This window comes from Antedon mediterranea, chromosome 2 (assembly GCF_964355755.1).
Source record: "Antedon mediterranea chromosome 2, ecAntMedi1.1, whole genome shotgun sequence".
NCBI classification, from domain to species: Eukaryota; Metazoa; Echinodermata; class Crinoidea; order Comatulida; family Antedonidae; genus Antedon; species Antedon mediterranea.
In genome coordinates, this window is record NC_092671.1 from 9508630 (window position 1) to 9523182 (window position 14553).

The 14553-nt window shown below is 33.6% G+C and overlaps 1 protein-coding gene across 1 annotated transcript; it reads right to left on the reverse strand.

The window, feature by feature from the left end:
- Positions 1 to 121: 121 nt before the first annotated feature.
- Positions 122 to 13288, reverse strand: LOC140040313 (ATP-dependent RNA helicase dhx29-like). Its single transcript, XM_072086153.1, has 28 exons — positions 13209 to 13288; positions 12638 to 12705; positions 12255 to 12365; positions 11523 to 11652; positions 11256 to 11404; positions 10658 to 10786; positions 10223 to 10349; positions 9544 to 9828; positions 9240 to 9432; positions 8972 to 9095; positions 8644 to 8745; positions 8098 to 8262; positions 7865 to 7945; positions 7354 to 7644; positions 6719 to 6862; positions 6292 to 6468; positions 5895 to 6074; positions 5576 to 5665; positions 5283 to 5422; positions 4692 to 4865; positions 4174 to 4302; positions 3696 to 3771; positions 3344 to 3568; positions 2922 to 3058; positions 2672 to 2762; positions 1501 to 2004; positions 1027 to 1123; positions 122 to 723 (listed from the first exon to the last, which is right to left on the reverse strand). Exons 1-28 carry the CDS (start codon positions 13285 to 13287, stop codon positions 674 to 676), a joined length of 4248 nt encoding a protein of 1415 aa, XP_071942254.1. The 5' UTR covers position 13288; the 3' UTR covers positions 122 to 673.
- Between the last annotated feature and the right edge of the window lie 1265 nt (positions 13289 to 14553).

The window sequence follows — 14553 nt, forward strand, 5'->3', positions numbered from 1 at the left end:
ATATAGGTTATATAATGTAAGGAAAACATTAATGTACAGGCAGTACTACCTATAGCAGTCAGGCAAATGTCAGCTATGTCAAGACACTGTTTTTGCTAATCAGTCTCCAGGTACCAATAAATTACAATGAAAAGGATCACCCTATAGATTTTAATGGTCTTATGGTCACCGCATATTCATCTCTTATAAACATGACATCAATAGAGAGTGCTGTTCAATTTAGTTTATCGAACACAGTTAAATGCCATATATATGATGTGACTAAACACGTTTGGCTGTGATGATTTCATACAAATTTACAGACAGATGATATACAACATATTTAAAATGACAATACACTTCAGATTCAGAAAAAAATAGATTAGACATTTAGGTGTTTATTTGTGGCTTTCCTCCGAATGTAATTTTAGCAGTAATGAAAGAATTGAACCAAAATTGTACACATTCTCCGTTCTTCATAAAATGTAGGCGAAGGCACACTCGCAGCCAAATGTTGTTGGCTCTTTAGGTACGATAAACGGCGCCCCTGCATTAACCGCTCGGCTCAAACAATTATCGTTATCGTAACTAATTGTGTATATTGAATGACTGACAAGTCTATTATTCTCACAGTAAACAATATTAATTAACAGCTTTACACATAAATTTAACGTCTATTCACATCTTGCATATTTCACCGCTCTGCTTGTATTAGACTAATTAACAGCTGTATAATTTTCTCATCTGAAATAATAAGAGAAAAATTAACACTTTTATTTTAAATGCAAAATAATCAATCAAAACCAGGATTACTTGTGTACAGTTATTATTAATAATGAAAATCCAATCAAATAACATCATAATCAGTACGAACAATAAAATCATTACGATACAATATTATTGTTATTATTTATGTCATTTAATTTTTTTTTATTAATGATAGTATAGTATTACAAAAAAAATTATTAATAAATATTGTGAATTTATCTATTTATCATTATTATTGGTTATCATCTACAGTATAAACATGAATTTATGTTTACTTACTGTGTATATCATATTGTGGATTTTGTAACTTCTTTATCAATATAACATCAAGTAGTTCACGTAACTGTTTGAATATAACAGCAGTTTTTGCAAATGCCTAAAAAAGGAATGGACAATTAACTGGTGCTACAGGTGGGGTGAGGTAATTAAAACCGGCATACATTCGAAATACTAACTCCATTACAAAATAAACAACAGATACAATCTAATATGCTAAATGGGTAGAAAAATAATTACTTCAGTAGATATAAAACAAAAAATAATTTTACTGTATGTCTGTGGAAAAATTCTTAAATCAACTTGTGATTAAGATTACGATTTCCAGACATGTTTACTGTTTGGTGTTCCTTAAACTGGATGTTATTACTTAAAACACCAGCTCCAATTTACACCAACATTATCAAGCAAACAAAAAAGAAATGCATCAAGTAGGTATATTATACTTTTTATCAGGAGAAAAATAAAAAACTTTACTTTAAATTGAATCCATCCATCCACAGAAACGATACGTTCTCGATGCTGTATAGAAAGACCGCCACCAAACAGTAACAAGTGATATGGAGAAATCAGTGTAGAATCACGAAGAAATACTCGCGATTGTTTAACCTTTTCCAAGAACACCATCCACCCATGACAAGCGATTTTTTTGTTGACAGATGCTGGATGTAGTACAGCTCCACCTTTGGCTGTATCAACCATGGCTAATTTTTCATCTTTATCTAAAGGGTTTACTGATGGTTTAAAATTTATTTTCGCCACATTTGGATACAATCCAGCAGTCAGAACGGATTTCAGTAATTGAATGTTTTCTGTTGTCAGCTTGAATGAGTTCTTCTGCCATGCAGATTGGCTCTTACTGATCTCTAGCACACCAGATTCAGTAAATGATGCAGCAGAGGAAGTCTGTGATGTTCTGCCAGTTGAGTTGTCCAGGAAGCCAATGGATTTAATCAATTTCATAAGGTCATTCTTTACATTCTATAATAAGGATTTTAAAATATATATAATCGGTTTGCTTTAGTTAGTGTATTCACACAATGGAATTACAGCAAGTTGTGGATGATAATACATGTACTATTGAATACTCTGAAAACTGAAGATTCAAAGAACATAAAAAATCCTATTAAAAGGGCATGTGCACATAATCAGAGACCTCCCAAGTTTCAAGATTGTTTTGGATATAAAAATTTTTTTTTATCAGTATTCATATTCATAATTGTCCAATTTAGTTTTAGGCTCTACTACTAGGCTTAAAAGTGAAAAATGTGTTTACTTTCCACCTTCACTTAACAATGCATTGTTTACAGTACTTTAGATTTAAAAAAACATATCTTATATCTTCGAATGTATTTGGAAAAATGTTTAGGTCGCACTTTTATAAAGCTTCTCGAATATTTCAGTTTTCCAAGTTAGGACCTTTGAAATCACATGTGTATATTATCATAAAACAATATAATTCATAGAAAACTGTTTGTGTTAACTATAAACATTAATGAATTCTTTAACATCAATGTTTTCAATGTTGTTAAACAGAATTAATGTTTGGTGTAGCTTAATCTGCAGTCAATAAATGTATGACTACAGGTCTGAAATACACCAATTATAACAAGGTAAAACAAGGAAATGAAAATGATATTGGAATTACCTCAATATTAAGCAATGATGTTCGGCTCAGAAAATTTCTTTGACAGTACTGGTGCTCTTCCTTTCTACCACGAGTCCTGGCTTCCTGCCACCTAAACAGATAGAAACATAGCATGGAGGAAAAAAATAATAAATTTATTTTTTCCTCCATGAATATACTGTAGGTATTTCCTATTGCAGTAATGCAATGTTTATAAATTATTTAACATAACACCTGTAATATGTATGTTCTACACCTGGTTTCTACCTACCCCGAGTACACTTTAAATATTGTTATGTGGTCCGAGTTGGCTATTGCCAATGCCCTCTTTGCTGCATTGGCTTCACCTCTCTTCTCGAGGGGTACCACAAACGGTGACTTGTCAGTCATGGCAGCAGCAACAATTGCCTATTGTGAAAAACAAAACAATGAATACAAAACATATGAACCAAAGCCTCTGAAACCATGCTGTTGACTCAAATGACACTTTCAATAACAATTAATACAGATCCTTTTAAGGAGTGACAATAGACTGTCTCGCTGTTAGCCACACCCACAAACGACATTTAAATTTGTGACCGTTCAATGGTAATAACCAACATGAAAATATATTGCATGAATTTACAGTATTTGGCCTAGTTTATTTCCACCATAATGGTGTTGCTACATTAAGTATTTATTTACTACACCTACCACAGGTTCTAAGCAACCAAGTATGGCTCCAAAAAGTAACATCTTGCCGATACGAACATGAACCGGTAATGCTGCCAAGTGATGACCAAGAGCAGTTAAGCTAGGCTGATCAGATGAACATGCACCTATCTCTTGAAGTAAAGACATGGCAGCCCTGATGCTGCTGCCCTGTGGAGGATCTAAGGCTTGTTTGAGAAATTCATCAGGCTGGCCTAGCTTGCATTCCTGGAAGTAAAATCAGTTTGAAATTCAGGGTTACAATAACTTTTTAGTAGGAATTGAATGTATACAGTAAATAATTTATAGACATATTTAAAGTAAAAAATGTAGTACTAATAAAAATGCTACTAACCATAATATGTAGACAAAGCTCCTCAAGCGGAACTCTGAGGATCTCAGGAATGGTATATGACTTCAAAGAATTATACCTGAAGATAAATGTAAACAAAATGCTACAGGGGTGTAGATAAATAAATTGGGTAATAAATGAATACATTTCAAATAAAAAGCTTATTAAATACACATTATTACATACACAGTGTATGGCTGGACCAACATCGGAAATTCTAATCCAAAGGGCAAAGCAATAAATTAGGGCTGTACAGGAAGAATGAGGGTAACACTTAATGTGTTGGACAATTTGAATGATGTACTGTTCATTTTTTCAAGATAATTTGTTCTACAACCAGAACCTAATCAGATGTTATGATAGTTTACAGCACATCTGCTTAATAGGCATTTAAAACATACTCAAGTCAATGTTAACACATTTGAGACCATAAGAAAATTCAGGTTTTTATGAGGGTGTGATTTTAATGGACTGCACTTACTTTTCATGTGTATACAGTCTAAAGCAGAAGCCACTGCGTACCCTACCAGCTCTGCCTTGTCTCTGCTTAGCACTTGCTTTACTGATAAAGGTTTCTTCTAGAACACTCATCTGACTGCCTTCCAAATATCTACAAATACATAATCTTAGTAATGGACTATTGAACTTTTCTACTATATACACAATTAGATTTTTATTTAATAATACTATAAATTATCATCCGTTATAGGAAGTTAAAATTGAGCTCAGCTTCTTATGGTAAAATGAGTACACACAAAGCAGTTGTTTTTTCACGGATTTTCTGCATACTTGAAAAATGTTATGTACCTCAACTAAGAGTTTGAAAGAGAAGCCACTGTCAGATCCTTCATTTATCTTTTCATTTAGCAGCAACAAAAAACACAAAATCAGGTATTAAATATTTAAACTATGCTAATCTGCATGGGTAGTATGGGAGAAGAGGACAAAGCCAGGGAGCTTAGAATTTAAAGAGGAGCACCTGACTGCTCCACAGCATACCTTGTTTCTTTTACTTTACCAGCATCAATAACAAACACAACATCAGGTATTGTGATGCCGGTCTCTGCTATGTTTGTGGCTAGAACTATCTTACGAACACCACTTGGACTTGTTTTGAAAGCTAGTGTTTGGTCTTGAGAGGAAAGCACAGAGTGCAGGCCTAGCACAGTGTACCTTTAAAATAATAAAATGTAAGGAATGAATATAAAACACTTACATTTTATTGGATATACAGTAGAACACTCTTATTAAGGGGACAATTTCTCACAATACATGTGACTAGAGCCAACCCTTATTCAGGGGACACTCTATGTCTTCTTAATAGGGATTCTACTGCAGTATGCAATTCCTTTGTGATTAAAGCTCAAACTTAATGTGATGTGACCATATAAGGACATGATGATGTCAATCACTACCATATTAAGCATCACTACCATATTTGGGCACATCACACTTTTTTTGTCAAACTATAGTTTGATAGTGTAGACAGAGCTTTAGAAAGTATTGTCTGAAATAAAAACAGTATAAAGGTCCCACTGTATGTCAATTTTGGTGATTATCTTTGTAGGAAAATAGATGAAATGAACTTACTTTGTTGGGTTTGAGAAAAGTTTGTGACTTTGTAGAATTTCATATAACTCTTGAATGTTAGCTAAACCAGGCAAAAATATCAAAACAGCACCCTCTATAGAACTATACTCACTATCAGTTTCAAAAGATTTAAGTAATTCCTAAAAATAGACAGGAAAAAAGACAGCATTAAATATTAAAGCAAAGAACTGGCAATGATAATATCCTACTGTTCATATGGACCACTTCATTTATCTTCCAAAGCGGTGTTAAATGAGATATCTTGTATAATAATGTCTTGTTTTACTGCTTACCAATATAAGATCCATGTTGATACGATCTGGATTTAAATAAGAGACAGCATGTCGCGTGCGTTTACCGAACATATCCGATGAAAGACCACTCTAAAATAAAATCAGAATTATACAATTTTAATAAATTTTTTGTGGTTTTTACATTGCATTCTCCCACCTATCAGGTCCCATGTGCTGTGTCTCTCCTGTATTGTAGTCGCTTAATCTCTATTTCAGGACACAAATTCTGGTCCTTAATCTTATCTAAGCACATAATTCTTTTACATTTAAACTTTATCTTTGTAAATTTCTAAAATAAAAAAAAAACACACACACATACCATATCAATGTTACTAGAATCTTCTTTTTCCCATGCTAACTTGACGTTGCTCACATGACCAGCCTTGCCGGTCACTTTCACATTAGCTTGGCCTTCCACAGTGGTACGCCTCAATGCATATGGTGAATCCTCATCTAAATTGTAACCTGTTCTCTCTATGGCATCTTCTAAATGAAGAACCTTTAGAATAATATCACAATAAAAATATTAAAACCTAATAAAAAACTTTAACTATAAGGACATGATGATGTCATATCACTACCATATTTGGGCATATGACTACCATATTTGAGCTCATCACACGTTTGCTGTCAAAATAAACTAGTTTGATAGTGTAAACAGAGCTTTACGAATGAGATCTGTGATGTCGCTGGGACATCATATCTATGGTCTTTACCTGTACAGGGAATGTCCTGCCTGGAATATTGACCACTGGACAATGGCCAAAGTATGCAGATATCTTGCTACTATCCACTGTAGCACTCATTAGTAACACTTTAAAATCACTTCTGGTCCTCAAAAGTTTCTTTAAATGTATTAGAAGGAAATCCGACTGCACACTCCTTTCATGAACCTTTGGAGGATTAAAAAAGTTTTAAAAATCACTACTTGGATATTTGTTCAGTTTGTGAAATCCAATTTATCATGACTCTGCTTTGTTATAAATATTGTTCAGTTTGTTTTGATCCAAGAAGATGTTCTTTGTAATCCAATCTTTTATCTATTTCAATCTCATTTATTTCAAAGCGCTTTGGGACAATGTGCTGATTGTTAAAAGTGCTATATAAATATAACAGCATTAAAATTAGACTAATTTAAATTACCTCATCCACAATAACATGTGAAACTTCTTCTAGTATAGGGTCAATCTGTAGCCTTCGTAGAAGTATTCCAGTCGTGCAGTATAAAAGTCGAGTTGTGCTTGTCTGTTTGGAGTCTAAGCGAATTTGGTAACCACATAGGGAGTCCTATAAGCAAATATGTGTGTTTAGTACTATAAATTAAATATCTCTAATATATCGTATAGCGGCTTGTAAAATATTTTTAAAAAGTGCAAATTGCTAATTGGTAGTATTTATTATATAAAAAACAAAGCATTTTATAAATTGATTTTAAGACCTTCAGATAGACTATAGCCTTTCCTCAAACAATATCTTGCACATGAGATACAATAGAACCACTCGTTTCGGACACCTCTATTAAGAGGACACACTTACTAAGGGGACACACTTACTAAGAGGACACACTTACTAAGAGGACACACTTACTAAGAGGACACACTTACTAAGAGGACACACTTACTAAGAGGATACACTTACTAAGAGGACACTTTCATGTGAAGGGACAAGAGGTCAGTACGCCTACAGTAACTACCACTATTCTTTGTTTGATCCTGAAGGTGTCCTCTTAATAGGGGTTTTACTGTATTTAGAAAACCAATACTGTACATCGTTATTACCTTACTTCCAGGCTCATTTTCACCAATTTCTTCTGATACTCTTCTTGCTAAGCTTGAGGCTGATATTCTTCTAGGCTGTGTACAAACAATACTCCTAAGGCCAGCCTTGCTATCACCCAGTAGCAGATGCTCAAGTATGTAGTGTGGCACTTGGGTGCTTTTGCCACAGCCTGTTTCGCCAGCAATTACCACTACAGGGTTGCTTGCAATTCGTTCTAAGATGGCGTGCTTATATTCAAACACTGGCAAACTTTGTCTTGTATGTAATAGTCTTTGAAATTCTTCAGATCGCTGAAAATAAAATTTGATGTTATTACTGTGAACATTAAATGTACCGAATAGTCAATATTATTTAAGCCGACATACCTTTAGGTACCATAGTTGACTGTCCCATTTTCAAATTGGAAAAATAGACTTTTCAGATAACCTTTTGGGCTATGCAAGGGTATTTGTAGAACATCCAAAAGATTTATATATATAGCAAGATATCATCATGTTGTTTATTGCATACCTGTCTCGACTGGTAAATATTACATAATCTTGCATGGGACACCTTTGTCATTTTTTTCACTTCATTAGAAATTGGCAAATCCTAAAAAAAAAATAGGATTATTGTTAATGATTGAAAGAATTCTTATTTTACTACTGTATATACACAAAATATTCATTCAACATTGATATTTTACATAGCAGTTATCTCTCAACATTTTGGAGAGAGGTGAATTGTATATTTAAATGACTTACATCATTCCAGTCCCGATCTTCCCATGATTGCTCCCGATCTTCCCATGATTGCTCACGATCTTCCCATGATTGTTCAACTTCTTCAAATTCAGTGTCCATGGAATCTTCTGTGATTTTTACAGTCTTTAGCTGCTTTACTAGTTTTGCTACAAAGTCATCCCTAGGCTGTAAAATGAAAGATGAGTTAGTTGGCTTGTTTAACTCTGGGTTGACACAGGACAAAAGCTCTCCTCAGCCTTGTGGTAGAACAAGTCCTCTAGATAAGGACTAGACTGGACTAGACTGGAGGTCCAGTTGCTTACACTTCAGTCCCTGTCATTACGAGAGGTAATTGAGTACCTTCCCGACATGAATGGAGAAGTATGAATGTGACGTCATCTTGTCTACTGTGAAAGTATTATGAGGAACTACATATACCTATTGTGAAGCACTTTGGTTAAAGCATTATCAGCAATAGTATTATAAAAAAAAAGGTTTTATTTATACTTTACTGTATGAAATGTCAAAAGCAATATGTATATCTGCTGACAATTGTTTTACCTTTACCTTGTTTTTTTCTTGTTTGCTTTCTTGTTTTGATTTCATCTCCGCATCTCTCCACTCCAACCAAACATTGCGATAAGGCGGTGGCAACAGCTGATGAATTGACTAGAAAATAACACTTTTTTTTGTAAGTACAAAATAAACAAACTGGTATCGACATTATCAAACTTAATGTTCCTTGTATCATCATCTGGTGAACATCAATCATACTAACTATATAGACTGACATAAAATAATTTTCAAGTAAAACCAATCATTTAAATGCACATTCTAGGTATGAATATACAGTATAATATATTTGTCCATTTGTAAATTTCTATTTTTTTCGTACCTGCCCCGGACAAAGATTCCACATGGCCAGTACACTAGCCAAGTGCTGAGCATCCATAGAGTTCTCAGTCAAAATATCAGGACACACACTCAAAATTCCATCAGCTTTGCGATCAATTTTTACTCTAAAGATAAACGATAAGACTTAACATAAGACAATATGACCAAGCAGATAAAAACCTACCAACGGGCGAAAAAAGGCATAGCAATGCTTCGAACCCACACCAGTATAATTTACATAGCTACAACAAGTAAATATGGCACTCTACCTGCTCTTCCACCTTCCTTTGGAACAACTTATTTTTTCATACTTAGGTGGAGGACTCTTTGGCAAGTTCTTTCGACACCAATCGATTAAAAATTGTTTCGGTGATTTGCCCGTCCATTGTTGACGAGTGTATGCAAAGTCACGCACGTCTAGAGTGGGTCGTTTTTCTTCACTATGATTTGTTTTAGGTGATTCTAGAATTAAAAAGTATAGATGTTATGTTATGGTGCATTAACACAGCTCCTGAGCAGTTTGTGCCAATAAATTAATTGTGCAGCCTCACACTAAATTCTTTTTTTGCGTACCTGTAGTTGCAACTGCATCTGCAGTCTCTTCAGCAGCTGCAAATAATGCAAATGCACCAATGTCTTCATCCTCATCTATTTTTCCATCTTTTTCATCTACTTTTCCATCCTTTTCATCTACTTTTCCATCCTTTTCATCTACTTTTCCATCCTTTTCCTTTCCAACTTGCTTATTAATTTGATTCACTGTTTGTGCATTCTCTGGGTTGTTAGTTCCACCACCTTGATTTTGTTCCTCTTTTAATCGGTTGTCGAATCCTTCCATTTTTTCAATCTCACACATTTCTAAGTAAAAAAACACACACATAATCATTATCACGAACGCAACACAGCGGACAATTTTTCTCCAATCAGAGAGAATATTGGCCAAAGTGTGCATAGATTTATACAGCAAAGTTTTTAAATTAAGTATACTGTTGACTGCAATAAAATAATTAATATTTTGGTATAAGTCTTGAATTTTCACATTTATAGAATGTTGTAGTGTTGATATGTTCAACAATCAGATAACACAGGCGTAATAGTGTCTGACTGAGTAGTGAGCAGACTGGCATATAAGATAATTTAATTCAGGATGCAACCATACTCTCCATAGTGGCTCATATTTTGAGCTGTGATAGTGCTGGAGTTGACTCTCTAGTTGTATAACACCTCTATGGATCACAATCATTGGTCTTACCATCTTTCAACTGTTTGATTTTCTTTCCAATGGTCTTCTTTGCAGATTGATCCTTTGCTTGTTTGGCAGCAATTGCCTCTTCTTTTGCATCCCAAAGTTTCGCTCTTATCTCAATATATCTCTCATTCTGTAAAGGAATATTTAGTGGCTTTAAACACATTCAAAATCAGTGACAAACCTATTTTGAAAATTGTTTTGTGGATTTAATTTTTGATAATGAGAGTGAGGCTTTATACTGTGATTATTTGGTCTCGTTTGGGTACTAGTACTGGTCCTTGCAACCATGATACTAGATCGCATATGGTGGCTATTGACATTTGGTATACAGTTAGCGCTTATGGACACTGCATGATGCTCAAAACAATATCACTACTGCATCCCACTAGACTACTATCAGAATATATATGCGTTTTTCACTGAACAGAACTCACTCACTGGGTCAGTAATGTTATCCTCTATATTTTCACTATTGACCATGTCTTCATCGCTGTCATCATCATAATCTTCAGCATACTTCAAAATCCAATCTTTCATCGTGACATTGGTATCCGACTTCCTCTCTTGCTAGAAAGAAAATTATATTAAGTTTAAACAGATACCAAAAAAAGATCTTTGTTTTGTCAGTAGTAAAAGCTATGTTTCATATAAACATTTATAATATCAATGCAGTTTTGAATACATATTCATAAATAAGTAAGATTAATAATTCATGAATAAAGAGATCACTTTTTCAAAATAATAATAATAATAATATAAGGCAACCTTATACTGTACCAAAGAGCAATTGGTTAGCCTAGAGTGTTAGGCAATGGATGCTGTGCATGTGTGTTTACATACATATCCCTGGTTCAAATCTTGCTTCTTTAATTGTTAGTGTGTGGAGAAGATATTGAGATGGTTAGGTGTCGGGTTTTAGGTGTTTCATAATGGAAAGCTGTGGAGTTGTTTAATGAGTACAGGCAATATACTATGGCTAGCCCAAAGGGACACAATTCCGTAAACTTGTTTGCTCTAAAGCTATCTATACAATTACCTTTAATTGCTGTTCTTTTTTCAGTGCTTCTTCCTTTTGTTTCTTCTCTTGTTCTTTTCTCTCACCATCATCATTTTCTACTTTTGGTTTTGGTTTATGCTTCTCTTCCACAACCATATATTCAGCTGAGAAACCTTGAGGCAAGAGAGCTATAAAAAAAAAGAAAAACTACAGTGTTTCATACCATCAGTACGTCATTCATCATTTGGAATCAGGATCCTTGAGTACTTAAATAAATTTTACTGCAAAATTTATTTGAAAAGTTACCATCGTTGAGGTTGAGGCAGAGCCAGTCAAGCGCATCATGGAGGTCACCGCCATTCTTGATAACATGTGACATTGCATCAGAAATGTGATTGTGTTGGAAACCGACATTTGACAATGAGTTGTAGAAGTCCTGCAATTTAAAGATCATAATGTTATTTCATGATGCATACAAAATATCACAATCAAATACATTTTACAGGTAATTTTTCATGCTTTGTAGTTTTATTGTCTTAATTATGCCAAGCAAAATGAATTTTTTTTTCGAAGGACAAAATGACAACTCCACTTCCAAAGACTTTGTTTATTTAGATTATCTTGTGTATATGTTTGTCTTGTGAACATCTGAGGGTCCCTAATGATCAGCAATTGCTGGATGGATCATCCTCATTAAATATGGTAAAAAAAAAAAAATTCCATTTTAAGTGCACAAATAAAATGGTTTGAATCTTGTACAATGGACCAATGCTTGTCTCATTCATGGGAGAAGCAAATACAGCAAATGTATTTTGCCACAGGACAATATGGTACAAACAGATCTCGATTTTACCATTCTCACATATCACTCTCTCATTATCAGATCACCTGCTTCTCTGTCAAGAGTCAGTTATGGACAAAAACCCATGACTCTACGGTAATTTTGATTAGTTCAAAGTGGATTATAAAGAAAAAGAAATATGAAAATTCCTTAATTGACTTGCCTTTTAAATTTTAATGAAACAAAAAATGACTTACTGTGAGTTTCTTGGCAGTAACTCTACTAGAGAGTTTCTTTGCATCTTGACTTTCTTTCAGCCTCAGAATTTCAGAAATTATCTCCTTTTCTATGCCAGAAGGAAGCTTTACCTAATTAATTGAAAATATTAAATTACAGATAAATAACATTTATAATAATAATGCTATGACATGTGTATACAAATTGTCATTTATTCATTTCTTTGTATTTTATCTTTGTGTGTATATTTCAATGTGGCGAGTCAGTATTTTTTTTACATTATCCATGTTCTGTATGTATTACGACGTTGTTTTTAAGGATAATTAAATATGATATGAATGGAATATAGTACATATATTTCTAATAACGAATTGATTTGAGGAAGTATCAAACATCTGCTTACTTTTAGTATTGATTTATCTTCATCTTTTCCATCCAATGATGGACTATCAAAGGCATATTTCTTGGGAACTGAAAATAGAATTGTCAGTATCACTATTGTCTTCTTTCTATTCTTCTTTACACCAGGAATGTTTATCCCAATTTCAGTTTAAGTTATTCAGTAGTACTCTAGTATAGTATAACTATACCTCCATGGTAGCGATAACTATATAATATAGGCTATTATTATAATTTAGTAATGTATTCAATTCAGTATTAATTATAATATTTATTACCTTTTTGTATTGTAATAAAATAGTGTCAAAAACAAGGGGAAAATATACTTTCTAGTTTAATTTCAGCATTGTTTGTTGGAGTCTTAACTACTACCTAGCCTAGGCCTGCGTAATAAACTTGGTACAGGTCAATACACAGGAACAGCGAGTGCCCAGCCACGCCGGCCTACTACGCCGAGAGCCTCACATCAGGGCCTAGCTTTTTAAAGGTTTAGTTCATAGCGGAACCTAATAGGCCTAGTAGCCTGTGGTTTGCTAGCACAATGAAGTACCCTGGGCCTTAATTTGTATTCATACCGTCCTGTTTTTTCTTGCTTTCGATACTTTCAGATGCAATTGGTTTTGGTGGTTTGGCTCTTTTTTTGTTGCCTCCCATCTCTTCTATTAATCTGCATACGCACAGTACACATGTTTTTTAACTTGTTTTGATATAGCGCCCTCTGTAGACAAACATTATTTATTCATGTATTGATTTTTTTTCCAACTGCTGTACCATTTTATTATTTTCTAGCCAGCTATGTCCCAAGAGGACATATTCATTAAGAAGATTTTTCATCGCAGTAGCTATAGTTCTAAGGCCGACAGTTTTGCGACTCTGTAAACTCGACTTATAGGTCCCAGCTTTTGGACCCAAAAAACGTCTGGGAAAAGAGTCTATGAGGGCTCAAGGTTGAACGATTTTGGATTCTCGCCCTTTGATTGGTTGACGCGAATCAACAGACTGTGGAAGAATTTCTCACTTGTGTACCACTGTGAAGTCACGTTGGCTCTAGAGGGTATTCAGTTGCATGCCTACACGTTGAGGTCACACACACACACAGCACATTAAAGATGTATATTGTCCCTTTGACTAATTCTAAAAAAATAAAAAATAAAAGATTTCGAAAAAAGGTGGCTCATTTTGAAGTATCATAATAATTATTAACTATCAAAAAACATTTTTCGAAAAAAAAAATAATTTAACTGAAATACAGATGTTTTTTTGTTAAAAAAATAACTTTGACTTCCAGTCAACGTTTCAATCAAAACATATCCCATAATGAAACGCGCTTGTTTGGCTACTCTGTATGCATAATCATAAAACTTCCTTATGATCTGTGTGAAAATACATTCTCAACCGTGACGAGTTGTAAACAATCCTAATTAGCATATGCATAATGCGTACTCATGGTTTGAAATCTTTGTTTACTTTCGCTCGCGACGATTTTCCAGATGAAATGTAATTAAACTAATTTACCTGTTAATTACGTAAACTTGTTGTTTTTAGCTCGAATTTTGAATAACTTTAATATTACTTTGATATGGCCACTTTAAATTAAATTAAATTTAAATTTTGACCTTCATTTTTTTGTGTTTCAAGGGACAATACATCTTTAAAGTTCAAAATTGACCATTTTTAAATGCCATTTTTTAATTAGTAGATTAATATTTGTTGGCAAATAATACATTGTTGGAATGCTGTGTATACAATTAACTAGTGAAAAAATGTGAAATTATGTGATTCATAATTAAAGAACTGTCTTTGATTTGTATATATTTTTGCGATTTAGTAATTAATCATAAATTAATCAAAAGAACAATGATTAATTTTAAAATGTCAAGCGGCATTTTTTTGTAAGAAATATTTCTTGTTATGACTTGT

Excerpts from the sequence above, each read along its gene's own strand:
- LOC140040313 (XM_072086153.1), bottom strand. The coding sequence starts at position 13,287 with ATGGGAGGCAACAAAAAAAGAGCCAAACCACCAAAACCAATTGCATCT. Across the intron at positions 7,645-7,864 it reads ATATTTACCAGTCGAGACAG|CGATCTGAAGAATTTCAAAG; the intron begins GTATGCAATAAA and ends TTTTATTTTCAG. Across the intron at positions 3,772-4,173 it reads AGACTGTATACACATGAAAA|GTATAATTCTTTGAAGTCAT; the intron begins GTAAGTGCAGTC and ends ATTTATCTTCAG.